The sequence below is a fragment of the Ranitomeya imitator genome, chromosome 4 (genome assembly GCF_032444005.1).
Source record: "Ranitomeya imitator isolate aRanImi1 chromosome 4, aRanImi1.pri, whole genome shotgun sequence".
Classification (NCBI taxonomy): Eukaryota; Metazoa; Chordata; class Amphibia; order Anura; family Dendrobatidae; genus Ranitomeya; species Ranitomeya imitator.
Genome location: NC_091285.1, coordinates 3,768,292 through 3,786,791, shown reverse-complemented (window position 1 = coordinate 3,786,791; position 18,500 = coordinate 3,768,292). Strand labels below are relative to the sequence as shown.

General features: G+C 53.4%; 2 protein-coding genes across 2 annotated transcripts in view; one reads left to right on the top strand and one right to left on the bottom strand.

Annotated features, from left to right (window-relative positions):
* Window positions 1-18,500, bottom strand: part of LOC138673822 (axoneme-associated protein mst101(2)-like) — a 50,117-nt gene that overhangs the window by 20,763 nt on the left and 10,854 nt on the right. The gene's annotated exons all lie outside the window — the stretch shown is intronic.
* Window positions 15,212-16,644, top strand: LOC138673781 (neurofilament heavy polypeptide-like). The gene is made up of 2 exons (XM_069761825.1): window positions 15,212-15,629; window positions 15,711-16,644. Exons 1-2 carry the CDS (start codon window positions 15,212-15,214, stop codon window positions 16,541-16,543), a joined length of 1,251 nt encoding a protein of 416 aa, XP_069617926.1. The 3' UTR covers window positions 16,544-16,644.

The following is an 18,500-nucleotide window of genomic DNA, read 5'->3' as shown; positions in this document are numbered from 1 at the left end:
GACAGCACAGGGACTACACACAGACAGCACAGGGACTGCAGACAGACAGCGCAGGGACTGCAGACAGACAGCGCAGGGACTACACACAGACAGCACAGGGACTGCAGACAGACAGCACAGGGACTACACACAGACAGCACACAGACAGCGCAGGGACTGCAGACAGACAGCACAGGGACTGCAGACAGACAGCGCAGGGACTGCAGACAGACAGCGCAGGGACTGCAGACAGACAGCACAGGGACTGCAGACAGACAGCACAGGGACTACACACAGACAGCACAGGGACTGCAGACAGACAGCGCAGGGACTGCAGACAGACAGCGCAGGGACTACACACAGACAGCACAGGGACTGCAGACAGACAGCGCAGGGACTACACACAGACAGCACACAGACAGCACAGGGACTGCAGACAGACAGCGCAGGGACTACACACAGACAGCACACAGACAGCACAGGGACTGCAGACAGACAGCACAGGGACTGCAGACAGACAGCGCAGGGACTGCAGACAGACAGCACAGGGACTGCACACAGACAGCACAGGGACTGCAGACAGACAGCACAGGGACTGCACACAGACAGCACAGGGACTGCAGACAGAGAGCGCAGGGACTGCAGACAGCACAGGGACTACAGACAGACAGCACAGGGACTACACACAGACAGCACAGGGACTGCAGACAGCACAGGGACTGCAGACAGACAGCACAGGGACTGCAGACAGACAGCACAGGGACTACACACAGACAGCACAGGGACTGCAGACAGACAGCGCAGGGACTGCAGACAGACAGCACAGGGACTGCAGACAGACAGCACAGGGACTGCAGACAAACAGCACAGGGACTGTAGACAGACAGCACAGGGACTGCAGACAGACAGCGCAGGGACTGCAGACAAACAGCGCAGGGACTACACACAGACAGCACAGGGACTACACACAGACAGCACAGGGACTACACACAGACAGCGCAGGGACTGCAGACAGACAGCGCAGGGACTGCAGACAGACAGCGCAGGGACTGGAGACAGACAGCACAGGGACTGCAGACAGACAGCACAGGGACTGCAGACAGACAGCGCAGGGACTACACACAGACAGCGCAGGGACTACACACAGACAGCCCAGGGACTGCAGACAGACAGTACAGGGACTGCAGACAGACAGCACAGGGACTGCAGACAGACAGCGCAGGGACTGCAGACAGACAGCACAGGGACTGCAGACAGACAGCGCAGGGACTACACACAGACAGCGCAGGGACTACACACAGACAGCACAGGGACTGCAGACAGACAGCACAGGGACTGCAGACAGACAGCGCAGGGACTGCAGACAGACAGCTGCAGACAGACAGCACAGGGACTGCAGACAGACAGCGCAGGGACTGCAGACAGACAGCGCAGGGACTGCAGACAGACAGTACAGGGACTGCAGACAGACAGCGCAGGGACTGCAGACAGACAGCACAGGGACTGCAGACAGACAGCGCAGGGACTGCAGACAGAGAGCGCAGGGACTGCAGACAGACAGAACAGGGACTGCAGACAGCGCAGGGACTGCAGACAGACAGCACAGGTACTGCAGACAGACAGCACAGGGACTGCAGACAGACAGCGCAGGGACTGCAGACAGACAGCACAAGGACTGCAGACAGACAGCACAGGGACTGCAGACATACAGCATAGGGACTGCAGGCAGACAGCGCAGGGACTGCAGACAGACAGCACACAGACAGCACAGGGACTGCAGACAGACAGCACAGGGACTGCAGACAGACAGCACAGGGACTGCAGACAGACAGCGCAGGGACTGCAGACAGACAGCACAAGGACTGCAGACAGACAGCACAGGGACTGCAGACAGACAGCACAAGGACTGCAGACAGACAGCATAGGGACTGCAGGCAGACAGCGCAGGGACTGCAGACAGACAGCACACAGACAGCACAGGGACTGCAGACAGACAGCACAGGGACTGCAGACAGACAGCGCAGGGACTGCAGACAGACAGCACAAGGACTGCAGACAGACAGCATAGGGACTGCAGGCAGACAGCGCAGGGACTGCAGACAGACAGCACACAGACAGCACAGGGACTGCAGACAGACAGCACAGGGACTGCAGACAGACAGCGCAGGGACTGCAGACAGACAGCGCAGGGACTACAGACAGACAGCACACAGACAGTGCAGGGACTGCAGACAGACAGCGCAGGGACTGCAGACAGACAGCACAGGGACTACACACAGAGAGCACAGGGACTGCAGACAGACAGCGCAGGGACTGCAGACAGACAGCGCAGGGACTGCAGACAGACAGCCCAGGGACTACACACAGACAGCACAGGGACGGCAGACAGACAGCGCAGGGACTGCAGACAGACAGCGCAGGGACTGCAGACAGACAGCCCAGGGACTGCAGACAGACAGCACAGGGACTACACACAGACAGCCCAGGGACTACACACAGACAGCGCAGGGACTACAGACAGACAGCACAGGGACTACACACAGACAGCACAGGGACTGCAGACAGACAGCGCAGGGACTACAGACAGACAGCGCAGGGACTGCAGACAGACAGCACAGGGACTACACACAGACAGCACAGGGACTACAGACAGACAGCGCAGGGACTGCAACAGACAGCGCAGGGACTGCAATAGACAGCGCAGGGACTGCAGACAGACAGCCCAGGGACTGCAGACAGACAGCACAGGGACTGCAGACAGACAGCGCAGGGACTGCAGACAGACAGCCCAGGGACTGCAGACAGACAGCACAGGGACTGCAGACAGACAGCGCAGGGACTGCAGACAGACAGCGCAGGGACTGCAGACAGACAGCACAGGGACTGCAGACAGACAGCACAGGGACTACACACAGACAGCACAGGGACTGCAGACAGACAGCGCAGGGACTACAGACAGAGAGCGCAGGGACTGCAGACAGACAGCACAGGGACTGCAGACAGACAGCACAGGGACTACACACAGACAGCACAGGGACTGCAGACAGACAGCGCAGGGACTACAGACAGACAGCGCAGGGACTGCAGACAGACAGCGCAGGGACTGCAGACAGACAGTGCAGGGACTGCAACAGACAGCGCAGGGACTGCAACTGACAGCGCAGGGACTGCAGACAGACAGCCCAGGGACTGCAGACAGACAGCGCAGGGACTGCAGACAGACAGCGCAGGGACTGCAGACAGACAGCGCAGGGACTGCAGACAGACAGCGCAGGGACTGCAGACAGACAGCCCAGGGACTGCAGACAGACAGCACAGGGACTGCAGACAAACAGCGCAGGAACTGCAGACAGACAGCACAGGGACTACACACAGACAGCACACGGACAGCGCAGTGACTGCAGACAGACAGCACAGGGACTGCAGACAGACAGCGCAGGGACTGCAGACAGACAGCGCAGGGACTGCAGACAGACAGCACAGGGACTGCAGACAGACAGCGCAGGGACTGCAGACAGACAGCACAGGGACTGCAGACAGACAGCACAGGGACTACACACAGACAGCACAGGGACTGCAGACAGACAGCGCAGGGACTACACACAGACAGCACACAGACAGCGCAGGGACTACACACAGACAGCACACAGACAGCACAGGGACTGCAGACAGACAGCGCAGGGACTGCAGACAGACAGCGCAGGGACTGCAGACAGACAGCACAGGGACTGCAGACAGACAGCGCAGGGACTGCAGACAGACAGCGCAGGGACTGCAGACAGACAGCACAGGGACTGCAGACAGACAGCACAGGGACTGCAGACAGACAGCACAGGGACTACACACAGACAGCACACAGACAGCACAGGGACTGCAGACAGACAGCGCAGGGACTGCAGACAGACAGCACAGGGACTACACACAGACAGCACACAGACAGCGCAGGGACTGCAGACAGACAGCACAGGGACTGCAGACAGACAGCACAGGGACTACACACAGACAGCACACAGACAGCGCAGGGACTGCAGACAGACAGCACAGGGACTGCAGACAGACAGCGCAGGGACTGCAGACAGACAGCGCAGGGACTGCAGACAGACAGCACAGGGACTACACACAGACAGCACAGGGACTGCAGACAGACAGCACAGGGACTACACACAGACAGCACACAGACAGCGCAGGGACTGCAGACAGACAGCACAGGGACTGCAGACAGACAGCGCAGGGACTGCAGACAGACAGCGCAGGGACTACACACAGACAGCACAGGGACTGCAGACAGACAGCACAGGGACTACACACAGACAGCACACAGACAGCGCAGGGACTGCAGACAGACAGCACAGGGACTGCAGACAGACAGCGCAGGGACTGCAGACAGACAGCGCAGGGACTGCAGACAGACAGCACAGGGACTACACACAGACAGCACACAGACAGCGCAGGGACTGCAGACAGACAGCACAGGGACTGCAGACAGACAGCGCAGGGACTGCAGACAGACAGCGCAGGGACTGCAGACAGACAGCACAGGGACTGCAGACAGACAGCACAGGGACTACACACAGACAGCACAGGGACTGCAGACAGACAGCGCAGGGACTGCAGACAGACAGCGCAGGGACTACACACAGACAGCACAGGGACTGCAGACAGACAGCACAGGGACTACACACAGACAGCACACAGACAGCGCAGGGACTGCAGACAGACAGCACAGGGACTGCAGACAGACAGCGCAGGGACTGCAGACAGACAGCGCAGGGACTGCAGACAGACAGCACAGGGACTGCAGACAGACAGCACAGGGACTACACACAGACAGCACAGGGACTGCAGACAGACAGCGCAGGGACTGCAGACAGACAGCGCAGGGACTACACACAGACAGCACAGGGACTGCAGACAGACAGCGCAGGGACTACACACAGACAGCACACAGACAGCACAGGGACTGCAGACAGACAGCGCAGGGACTACACACAGACAGCACACAGACAGCACAGGGACTGCAGACAGACAGCACAGGGACTGCAGACAGACAGCGCAGGGACTGCAGACAGACAGCACAGGGACTGCACACAGACAGCACAGGGACTGCAGACAGACAGCACAGGGACTGCACACAGACAGCACAGGGACTGCAGACAGAGAGCGCAGGGACTGCAGACAGCACAGGGACTACAGACAGACAGCACAGGGACTACACACAGACAGCACAGGGACTGCAGACAGCACAGGGACTGCAGACAGACAGCACAGGGACTGCAGACAGACAGCACAGGGACTACACACAGACAGCACAGGGACTGCAGACAGACAGCGCAGGGACTGCAGACAGACAGCACAGGGACTGCAGACAGACAGCACAGGGACTGCAGACAAACAGCACAGGGACTGTAGACAGACAGCACAGGGACTGCAGACAGACAGCGCAGGGACTGCAGACAAACAGCGCAGGGACTACACACAGACAGCACAGGGACTACACACAGACAGCACAGGGACTACACACAGACAGCGCAGGGACTGCAGACAGACAGCACAGGGACTGCAGACAGACAGCGCAGGGACTGGAGACAGACAGCACAGGGACTGCAGACAGACAGCACAGGGACTGCAGACAGACAGCGCAGGGACTACACACAGACAGCGCAGGGACTACACACAGACAGCCCAGGGACTGCAGACAGACAGTACAGGGACTGCAGACAGACAGCATAGGGACTGCAGACAGACAGCGCAGGGACTGCAGACAGACAGCACAGGGACTGCAGACAGACAGCGCAGGGACTACACACAGACAGCGCAGGAACTACACACAGACAGCACAGGGACTGCAGACAGACAGTACAGTGACTGCAGACAGACAGCACAGGGACTGCAGACAGACAGCGCAGGGACTGCAGACAGACAGCGCAGGGACTGCAGACAGACAGTACAGGGACTGCAGACAGACAGCGCAGGGACTGCAGACAGACAGCACAGGGACTGCAGACAGACAGCGCAGGGACTGCAGACAGAGAGCGCAGGGACTGCAGACAGACAGAACAGGGACTGCAGACAGCGCAGGCACTGCAGACAGACAGCACAGGGACTACATACAGACAACACAGGGACTACACATAGACAGCACAGGGACTGCAGACAGACAGCACAGGGACTGCACACAGACAGCACAGGGACTGCAGACAGAGAGCGCAGGGACTGCAGACAGCACAGGGACTACAGACAGACAGCACAGGGACTACAGACAGACAGCACACAGACAGTGCAGGGACTGCAGACAGACAGCACAGGGACTGCAGACAAACAGCGCAGGGACTGCAGACAGACAGCACAGGGACTACACACAGACAGCACAGGGACTACACACAGACAGCGCAGGCACTGCAGACAGACAGCACAGGGACTACATACAGACAGCACAGGGACTACACATAGACAGCACAGGGACTGCAGACAGACAGCACAGGGACTGCAGACAGACAGCGCAGGGACTACACACAGACAGCGCAGGGACTACACACAGACAGCACAGGGACTGCAGACAGACAGTACAGGGACAGCAGACAGACAGCACAGGGACTGCAGACAGACAGCACAGGGACTGCAGACAAACAGCGCAGGGACTGCAGACAGACAGCACAGGGACTACACACAGACAGCGCAGGCACTGCAGACAGACAGCACAGGGACTACATACAGACAACACAGGGACTACACATAGACAGCACAGGGACTGCAGACAGACAGCACAGGGACTGCACACAGACAGCACAGGGACTGCAGACAGAGAGCGCAGGGACTGCAGACAGCACAGGGACTACAGACAGACAGCACAGGGACTACAGACAGACAGCACACAGACAGTGCAGGGACTGCAGACAGACAGCACAGGGACTGCAGACAAACAGCGCAGGGACTGCAGACAGACAGCACAGGGACTACACACAGACAGCACAGGGACTACACACAGACAGCGCAGGCACTGCAGACAGACAGCACAGGGACTACATACAGACAGCACAGGGACTACACATAGACAGCACAGGGACTGCAGACAGACAGCACAGGGACTGCAGACAGACAGCGCAGGGACTACACACAGACAGCGCAGGGACTACACACAGACAGCACAGGGACTGCAGACAGACAGTACAGGGACAGCAGAGAGACAGCACAGAGACTGCAGACAAACAGCGCAGGGATTGCAGACAGACAGCACAGGGACTACACACAGACAGCACAGGGACTACACACAGACAGCGCAGGCACTGCAGACAGACAGCACAGGGACTACATACAGACAGCACAGGGACTACACATAGACAGCACAGGGACTGCAGACAGACAGCACAGGGACTGCACACAGACAGCACAGGGACTGCAGACAGAGAGCGCAGGGACTGCAGACAGCACAGGGACTACAGACAGACAGCACAGGGACTACACACAGACAGCACAGGGACTGCAGACAGCACAGGGACTGCAGACAGACAGCACAGGGACTGCAGACAGACAGCACAGGGACTACACACAGACAGCACAGGGACTGCAGACAGACAGCGCAGGGACTGCAGACAGACAGCACAGGGACTGCAGACAGACAGCACAGGGACTGCAGACAGACAGCACAGGGACTACACACAGACAGCACAGGGACTGCAGACAGACAGCGCAGGGACTGCAGACAGACAGCACAGGGACTGCAGACAGACAGCACAGGGACTACACACAGACAGCACAGGGACTGCAGACAGACAGCGCAGGGACTGCAGACAGACAGCACAGGGACTGCAGACAGACAGCACAGGGACTACAGACAGACAGCACACAGACAGCACAGGGACTACACACAGACAGCGCAGGGACTGCAGACAGACAGCACAGGGACTGCAGACAGACAGCACAGGGACTGCAGACAGACAGCGCAGGGACTGCAGACAGACAGCACAGGGACTACACACAGACAGCGCAGGGACTGCAGACAGACAGCGCAGGGACTGCAGACAGACAGCACAGGGACTACACACAGACAGCACACAGACAGCGTAGGGACTGCAGACAGACAGTGCAGGGACTGCAGACAGACAGCACAGGGACTGCAGACAGACAGCACAGGGACTGCACACAGACAGCACAGGGACTACACACAGACAGCACACAGACAGCACACAGACAGTGCAGGGACTGCAGACAGACAGCACAGGGACTGCAGACAGACAGCACAGGGACTACACACAGACAGCACACAGACAGCGCAGGGACTGCAGACAGACAGCACAGGGACTGCAGACAGACAGCACACAGACAGTGCAGGGACTGCAGACAGACAGCACAGGGACTACAGACAGACAGCACACAGACAGTGCAGGGACTGCAGACAGACAGCACAGGGACTGCAGACAGACAGCGCAGGGACTACAGACAGACAGCACACAGACAGTGCAGGGACTGCAGACAGACAGCACAGGGACTGCAGACAAACAGCGCAGGGACTGCAGACAAACAGCGCAGGGACTACACACAGACAGCACAGGGACTACACATAGACAGCACAGGGACTGCAGACAGACAGCACAGGGACTACATACAGACAGCACAGGGACTACACATAGACAGCACAGGGACTGCAGACTGACAGCGCAGGGACTGCAGACAGACACCGCATGGACTGCAGACAGACCGCACAGGGACTGCAGACAAACAGCGCAGGGACTGCAGACAGACAGCACAGGGACTACACACAGACAGCGCAGGCACTGCAGACAGACAGCACAGGGACTACATACAGACAACACAGGGACTACACATAGACAGCACAGGGACTGCAGACAGACAGCACAGGGACTGCACACAGACAGCACAGGGACTGCAGACAGAGAGCGCAGGGACTGCAGACAGCACAGGGACTACAGACAGACAGCACAGGGACTACAGACAGACAGCACACAGACAGTGCAGGGACTGCAGACAGACAGCACAGGGACTGCAGACAAACAGCGCAGGGACTGCAGACAGACAGCACAGGGACTACACACAGACAGCACAGGGACTACACACAGACAGCGCAGGCACTGCAGACAGACAGCACAGGGACTACATACAGACAGCACAGGGACTACACATAGACAGCACAGGGACTGCAGACAGACAGCACAGGGACTGCAGACAGACAGCGCAGGGACTGCAGACAAACAGCGCAGGGACTGCAGACAGACAGCGCAGGGACTACACACAGACAGCACAGGGACTGCAGACAGACAGTACAGGGACAGCAGACAGACAGCACAGAGACTGCAGACAAACAGCGCAGGGACTGCAGACAGACAGCACAGGGACTACACACAGACAGCACAGGGACTACACACAGACAGCACAGGGACTACACATAGACAGCACAGGGACTGCAGACAGACAGCACAGGGACTGCACACAGACAGCACAGGGACTGCAGACAGAGAGCGCAGGGACTGCAGACAGCACAGGGACTACAGACAGACAGCACAGGGACTACACACAGACAGCACAGGGACTGCAGACAGCACAGGGACTGCAGACAGACAGCACAGGGACTGCAGACAGACAGCACAGGGACTACACACAGACAGCACAGGGACTGCAGACAGACAGCGCAGGGACTGCAGACAGACAGCACAGGGACTGCAGACAGACAGCACAGGGACTGCAGACAGACAGCACAGGGACTACACACAGACAGCACAGGCACTGCAGACAGACAGCACAGGGACTACATACAGACAGCACAGGGACTACACATAGACAGCACAGGGACTGCAGACAGACAGCACAGGGACTGCACACAGACAGCACAGGGACTGCAGACAGAGAGCGCAGGGACTGCAGACAGCACAGGGACTACAGACAGACAGCACAGGGACTACACACAGACAGCACAGGGACTGCAGACAGCACAGGGACTGCAGACAGACAGCACAGGGACTGCAGACAGACAGCACAGGGACTACACACAGACAGCACAGGGACTGCAGACAGACAGCGCAGGGACTGCAGACAGACAGCACAGGGACTGCAGACAGACAGCACAGGGACTGCAGACAGACAGCACAGGGACTACACACAGACAGCACAGGGACTGCAGACAGACAGCGCAAGGACTGCAGACAGACAGCACAGGGACTGCAGACAGACAGCACAGGGACTACACACAGACAGCACAGGGACTGCAGACAGACAGCGCAGGGACTGCAGACAGACAGCACAGGGACTGCAGACAGACAGCACAGGGACTACACACAGACAGCACACAGACAGCACAGGGACTACACACAGACAGCACACAGACAGCACAGGGACTACACACAGACAGCACACAGACAGCGCAGGGACTGCAGACAGACAGCACAGGGACTGCAGACAGACAGCACAGGGACTGCAGACAGACAGCGCAGGGACTGCAGACAGACAGCACAGGGACTACACACAGACAGCGCAGGGACTGCAGACAGACAGCGCAGGGACTGCAGACAGACAGCACAGGGACTACACACAGACAGCACACAGACAGCGCAGGGACTGCAGACAGACAGCGCAGGGACTGCAGACAGACAGCACAGGGACTGCAGACAGACAGCACAGGGACTGCACACAGACAGCACAGGGACTACACACAGACAGCACACAGACAGCACACAGACAGTGCAGGGACTGCAGACAGACAGCACAGGGACTGCAGACAGACAGCACAGGGACTACACACAGACAGCACACAGACAGCGCAGGGACTGCAGACAGACAGCGCAGGGACTGCAGACAGACAGCACAGGGACTGCAGACAGACAGCACAGGGACTACACACAGACAGCACACAGACAGCGCAGGGACTGCAGACAGACAGCACAGGGACTGCAGACAGACAGCTCACAGACAGCACCGGGACTGCACACAGACAGCACACAGACAGCACAGGGACTGCACACAGACAGCACACAGACAGCATAGGGACTACACACAGACAGCACACAGACAGCGCAGGGACTGCAGACAGACAGCACACAGACAGCACAGGGACTACACACAGACAGCACACAGACAGCACGGGGGCTGCAGACAGACAGCACGCAGACAGCACAGGGACTGCAGACAGACACCACACAGACAGCACGGGGACTGCAGACAGACAGCACACAGACAGCACAGGGACTACACACAGACAGCACACAGACAGCACAGGGACTGCAGACAGCTCACAGACAGCACAGGGACTACACAGACAGCACACAGACAGCACAGGGACTGCAGACAGACAGCACACAGACAGCACAGGGACTGCAGACAGACAGCACACAGACAGCATAGGGACTGCAGACAGACAGCACACAGACTGCACAGGGACTACACACAGACAGCACAGGGACTGCAGACAGACAGCACACAGACTGCACAGGGACTACACACAGACAGCACAGGGACTGCAGACAGACAGCACAGGGACTGCAGACAGACAGCACACAGACAGCACAGGGACTGCAGACGGACAGCACACAGACTGCACAGGGACTACACACAGACAGCACAGGGACTGCAGACAGACAGCACACAGACAGCACAGGGACTGCAGACAGACAGCACACAGACAGCACAGGGACTGCAGACAGACAGCACACAGACAGCACAGGGACTGCAGACAGACAGCTCACAGACAGCACAGGGACTGCAGACAGACAGCACACAGACAGCACAGGGACTACACACAGACAGCGCAGGGACTGCAGACAGACAGCACAGGGACTGCAGACAGACAGCGCAGGGACTGCAGACAGACAGCGCAGGGACTGCAGACAGACAGCACAGGGACTACACACAGACAGCGCAGGGACTGCAGACAGACAGCGCAGGGACTGCAGACAGACAGCACAGGGACTACACACAGACAGCACACAGACAGCGCAGGGACTGCAGACAGACAGCGCAGGGACTGCAGACAGACAGCACAGGGACTGCAGACAGACAGCACAGGGACTGCTCACAGACAGCACAGGGACTACACACAGACAGCACACAGACAGCACACAGACAGCGCAGGGACTGCAGACAGACAGCACAGGGACTGCAGACAGACAGCACAGGGACTGCAGACAGACAGCACAGGGACTACACACAGACAGCACACAGACAGCGCAGGGACTGCAGACAGACAGCGCAGGGACTGCAGACAGACAGCATAGGGACTGCAGACAGACAGCACAGGGACTACACACAGACAGCACACAGACAGCACACAGACAGCGCAGGGACTGCAGACAGACAGCACAGGGACTGCAGACAGACAGCTCACAGACAGCACAGGGACTGCACACAGACAGCACACAGACAGCGCAGGGACTGCAGACAGACAGCGCAGAGACTGCAGACAGACAGCACAGGGACTGCAGACAGACAGCACAGGGACTGCAGACAGACAGCACAGGGACTGCACACAGACAGCACAGGGACTACACACAGACAGCACACAGACAGCACACAGACAGTGCAGGGACTGCAGACAGACAGCACAGGGACTGCAGACAGACAGCACAGGGACTACACACAGACAGCACACAGACAGCGCAGGGACTGCAGACAGACAGCGCAGGGACTGCAGACAGACAGCATAGGGACTGCAGACAGACAGCACAGGGACTACACACAGACAGCACACAGACAGCACACAGACAGCGCAGGGACTGCAGACAGACAGCACAGGGACTGCAGACAGACAGCACACAGACAGCACAGGGACTGCACACAGACAGCATGGGGGCTGCAGACAGACAGCACACAGACAGCACAGGGACTACACACAGACAGCACACAGACAGCACGGGGGCTGCAGACAGACAGCTCACAGACAGCACAGGGACTGCAGACAGACAGCACACAGACAGCACAGGGACTGCAGACAGACAGCACACAGACAGCACAGGGACTGCAGACAGACAGCACACAGACAGCACAGGGACTGCAGACAGACAGCACACAGACAGCACAGGGACTACACACAGACAGCACACAGACAGCACAGGGACTGCAGACAGACAGCACACAGACAGCACAGGGACTGCAGACAGACAGCACACAGACAGCACAGGGACTACACACAGACAGCACACAGACTGCACACGGCTGCACACTGATTACACCTTGATGCCATCTGAGCGCTGTCCATGATTTTCACCGCCCCATAGTCTTGTACAGGTGACGGTCATCAATAACAGACTTGTCCCTGTGATTTTTTGTGGACATGCGATCGATCCATGAGAACCACAGAACACTTGTGAGAACATCAGTCTGGACGACGTCTAGAAGATCTAAGAACATGAAGCAGCAACATGTGTGTCCGTCTCTAAACTAATGTCAGTGCGACGGCTGCTCTGTGCCCCATGGCACCGTATGGCAGCATTATGTGCCGTGGACAGTGAAGGTCTATGATCCCCTGCGGTCACTTTCTCTCCCACTCATCACATTGGGCTCAAGTCGTCATTTGTGGCTATTAAGTCACTATTCATATTTCTGTCTTCTTGTATTACTTAATGTTTTGGGCACCAAAATCTTCAAAATGGCCCAAGAGGGTCGTGGATTCTGCACAAAGTAAAACTTGCACTTTACTTTGTCTATCATTTGTATCTGTGTTATCTTTTTTGCTTGCACCACATTGATCTTCCCATTTGCGGCTTTTTCAGTCATTTTCTTACGTCTTTGGCTTTTTCACTTCCTTTGGGCGCAGTTTACATTTTCCTGATTCACAGTTTGTAACTTTTCAAAAACTTACTACATTTTCCCGCAATTGCTCCAATCCTCCCGGCAGTGATTTCATGTCTGACATTTTTGGGGGCAATTTTGTGACATTTTAGGAGAATAAGCGAAATTGTGCGCTGAAAAGTCACAAAAACGGAACTGATAAATAGTTCTGGCACAAAACCCATCAGTGTTTGTCACAAGGCAAAGGGAACTTCAAGAACTGGTAAAGAATGAATCGACCCCTTCAGACACATCTGTAATCCACAAAACCTGTGCACAAAGACCCACAAAGAAGAGAGACCCACAATAAAGACCCACAAAAAAAGAGAGACCCATGGAAAATAAAGACCCACAAAAAAGAAAGACCTATGAAAAATAAAGACCCACAAAAAAGAAAGACCCACAGAAAAGAAAAACCCACAGAAAAGAAAGATCCACAGAAAAGAAAGACCACAGAAAAGAAAGACCACAGAAAAGAAAATCCCATGGAAAAGAAAGACCCACAAAAAAGAAAGACCCACAGAAAACAAAGACCCACAGAAAGCAAAGACCCACAAAAAAGAAAGACCCGTGAAAAATAAAGACCCACAAAAAAGAAAGACCCACAGAATACAAAGACCCACAAAAAAGAAAGAACCATGGAAAGCAAAGACCCACAAAAAAGAAAGACCAAGGAAAATAAAGACCCACAGAAAAGGAAAACCCACAAAAAGAAAGACCCACAGAAAAGAAATACCATGGAAAAGAAAGACCCACAGAAAAGAAAAACCCACAGAAAGCAAAGACCCACAGAAAAGAAAGCCCACGGAAAAGAAAGACTCACAGAAAAGAAAGACCCATGAAAAATAAAGGCCCACAAAAAAGAAAGACCCATGAAAAATAAAGACCCACAAAAAAGAAAGACCCACAGAAAAGAAAAACCCACAGAAAAGAAAGATCCACAGAAAAGAAAGACCACAGAAAAAAAAGACCACAGAAAAGAAAATCCCATGGAAAAGAAAGACCCACAAAAAAGAAAGACCCACAGAAAACAAAGACCCACAGAAAGCAAAGACCCACAAAAAAGAAAGACCCGTGAAAAATAAAGACCCACAAAAAAGAAAGACCCACAGAAAACAAAGACCCACAAAAAAGAAAGAACCATGGAAAGCAAAGACCCACAAAAAAGAAAGACCAAGGAAAAGAAAGACCCACAGAAAAGGAAAACCCACAAAAAAGAAAGACCCACAGAAAAGAAAAACCCACAGAAAAGAAAGATCCACAGAAAAGAAAGACCACAGAAAAAAAAGACCACAGAAAAGAAAATCCCATGGAAAAGAAAGACCCACAAAAAAGAAAGACCCACAGAAAACAAAGACCCACAGAAAGCAAAGACCCACAAAAAAGAAAGACCCGTGAAAAATAAAGACCCACAAAAAAGAAAGACCCACAGAAAACAAAGACCCACAAAAAAGAAAGAACCATGGAAAGCAAAGACCCACAAAAAAGAAAGACCAAGGAAAAGAAAGACCCACAGAAAAGGAAAACCCACAAAAAGAAAGACCCACAGAAAAGAAATACCATGGAAAAGAAAGACCCACAGAAAAGAAAAACCCACAGAAAGCAAAGACCCACAGAAAAGAAAGCCCACGGAAAAGAAAGACTCACAGAAAAGAAAGATCCACAGAAAAGAAAAACCCACAGAAAAGAAAGATCCACAGAAAAGAAAAACCCACAGAAAAGAAAGACCCACAGAATAGAAAGACCTCAGAGAAGAAAAACCCACGGAAAAGAAACACCCACAGAAAAGAAAAACCCACAGAAAAGAAAGACCCACAGAAAAGAAAGACCACAGAAAAGAAAATCCCATAGAAAAGAAAGACCCACAAAAAAGAAAGAAAGCAAAGACCCACAGAAAAGGAAGAGCGCCGAAAAGAAAATCCCACAGAAAAGAAAGATCCACAGAAAATAAAAACCCACAGAAAAGAAAAACCCACAGAAAAGAAAGACCCACAGAAAAGAAAAACTCACAGAAAAGAAAGATCCTCAAAAAAGAAAGATCCACAGAAAAGAAAAACCCACAGAAAAGAAAGACCCACAAAAAAGAAAGACCCACAGAAAAGAAAGACCGCAGAGAAAAAAAACCCACGGAAAAGAAAGACCCACGGAAAAGAAAGACCCACAGAAAAGAAAAACCCACAGAAAAGAAAGACCACAGAAAAAAGACCACAGAAAAAACACAGAAAAGAAAGACCCACAGACAGTAAAGACCCACAGAAAAGAAAGAAAGCAAAGACCCACAGAAAAGGAAGAGCGCCGAAAAGAAAATCCCACAGAAAAGAAAGATCCACAGAAAGCAAAGACCCATGGAAAAGAAAGACCCACAGAAAAGAAAAACCACAGAAAAGAAAAGACCACGGAAAAGAAAGACCACAGAAAAGAAAAACCCACAGAAAGCAAAGACCCACAGAAAGCAAAGACCCACAGAAAAGAAAGACCCACGGAAAAGAAAGACCCACCAAAAAAAAGCCCATGGAAAAGAAAGACCACAGAAAAGAAAAACCCACAGAAAAGAAAACCCCATGGAAAAGAAAGACACATGGAAAAGAGAGACCCACGGGAAAGAGACCCACGGGAAAGAGACCCACAGGAAAGAGAGACCCATGGGAGAGAAAGACCCACGGGAAAGAAAGACCCACGGGAAAGAAAGACCCACGGGAAAGAGAGACCCATGGGAAAGAAAGACCCACGGGAAAGAAAGACCCACGGGAAAGAAAGACCCACGGGAAAGAAAGAGCCACAGAAAAAAAATTAAGGAAAAGAAAGACCCACAGAAAAGAAAGACCCACCGAAAAGAAAGACCACAGAAAAGAAAATCCCATGGAAAAGAGAGACCCACAAAAAAGACCACATAAAAGAAAAACCACGGAAAAGAAAGACCCACAGACAGCAAAGACCCACAGAAAAGAAAGACCCACAGAAAAGACCCACAGAAAAGAAAGAAAGCAAAGACCCACAGAAAAGGAAAAGCGCCGAAAAGAAAATCCCACAGAAAAGAAAGACCCACAGAAAAGAAAAGCCCACAGAAAAGAAAGACCCACAATAAAGAAAGACCACGGAAAAGAAAAGCCCACAGAAAAGAAAGACCCACAATAAAGAAAGACCACGGAAAAGAAAAACCCACAGAAAAAAAGACCCACAGAAAAGAAAGAACCACAGAAAAGAAAGACCCACGGAAAAGACCCACAAAAAAGAAAGAACATGGAAAAGAAAGACCACAGAAAAGAAAAACCCACAGAAAAGAGAACCCCATGGAAAAGAAAGACTCATGGAAAAGAAAGACACATGGAAAAGAGAAACCCACTGGAAAGAAAGACCCACAGGAAAGAGAGACCCATGGGAAAGAAAGCCCCACGGGAAAGAGAGACCCATGGGAAAGAAAAACCCACAGGAAAGAAAGACCCATGGGAAAGGGAGACCCACGGGAAAGAGAGACCCATGGGAAAAAGAGACCCATGGGAAAGAGAGACCCACGGGAAAGAAAGACCCACGGGAAAGAGAGACCCATGGGAAAAAGAACCCACAGGAAAAAAAGACTCATTGGAAAAAGAGACCCACGGGAAAGAGACCAACAGGAAAGAGAGACCCACGGGAAAGAGAGACCCATGGGAAAGAAAGACCCACGGGAAAGAAAGACCCACAGGAAAGAAAGACCCATGGGAAAGACCCACAGAAAAGAAAGATCCACAGAAAAAAAATCACGGAAAAGAAAGACCCACAGAAAAGAAAGACCCACAGAAAAGAAAGACCACAGAAAAGAAAATCCCATGGAAAAGAGAGACCCACAAAAAAAGACCACATAAAAGATAAACCACGGAAAAGAAAGACACACAGACAGCAAAGACCCACAGAAAAGAAAGACCCACAGAAAAGAAAGACCCACGGAAAACAAAGACCCACAGAAAGCAAAGACCCACAAAAAAGAAAGACCCACAAAAAAGAAAGACCAAGGAAAAGAAAGACCCATAGAAAAGGAAAACCCACAAAAAGAAAGACCCACAGAAAAGAAATACCATGGAAAAGAAAGACCAACAGAAAAGAAAAACCCACAGAAAGCAAAGACCCACAGAAAAGAAAGCCCACGGAAAAGAAAGACCCACAGAAAAGAAAGATCCACAGAAAAGAAAAACCCACAGAAAAGAAATAACACAGAAAAGAAAAACCCACAGAAAAGAAAGACCCACAGAAAAGAAAGACCCACAGAAAAGAAAGACCGCAGAGAAGAAAAACCCACGGAAAAGAAAGACCCACGGAAAAGAAAAACCCACAGAAAAGAAAGACCCACAGAAAACAAAGACCCACAGAAAGCAAAGACCCACAAAAAAGAAAGACCCACAAAAAAGAAAGACCAAGGAAAAGAAAGACCCACAGAAAAGGAAAACCCACAAAAAGAAAGACCCACAGAAAAGAAATACCATGAAAAAGAAAGACCCACAGAAAAGAAAAACCCACAGAAAGCAAAGACCCACAGAAAAGAAAAACCCACAGAAAAGAAAGATCCACAGAAAAGAAAGATCCACAGAAAAGAAAGACCCACAGAAAAGAAAGACCGCAGAGAAGAAAAACCCACGGAAAAGAAAGACCCACAGAAAAGAAAAACCCACAGAAAAGAAAGACCCACAGAAAAGAAAGACCCACAGAAAAGAAAATCCCATAGAAAAGACCCACAAAAAAGACCACATAAAAGAAAAGACCCACAGAAAAGAAAGAAA

Bases quoted from the DNA above. Each gene is read 5' to 3' on its own strand.
- LOC138673781 (XM_069761825.1), top strand. From the start codon at position 15,212: ATGGAAAGCAAAGACCCACAAAAAAGAAAGACCAAGGAAAAGAAAGAC. The intron at 15,630-15,710 runs GCAAAGACCCAC...AAAAACCCACAG, and splicing joins ACCCACAAAAAAGAAAGAAA to AAAAGAAAAACCCACAGAAA.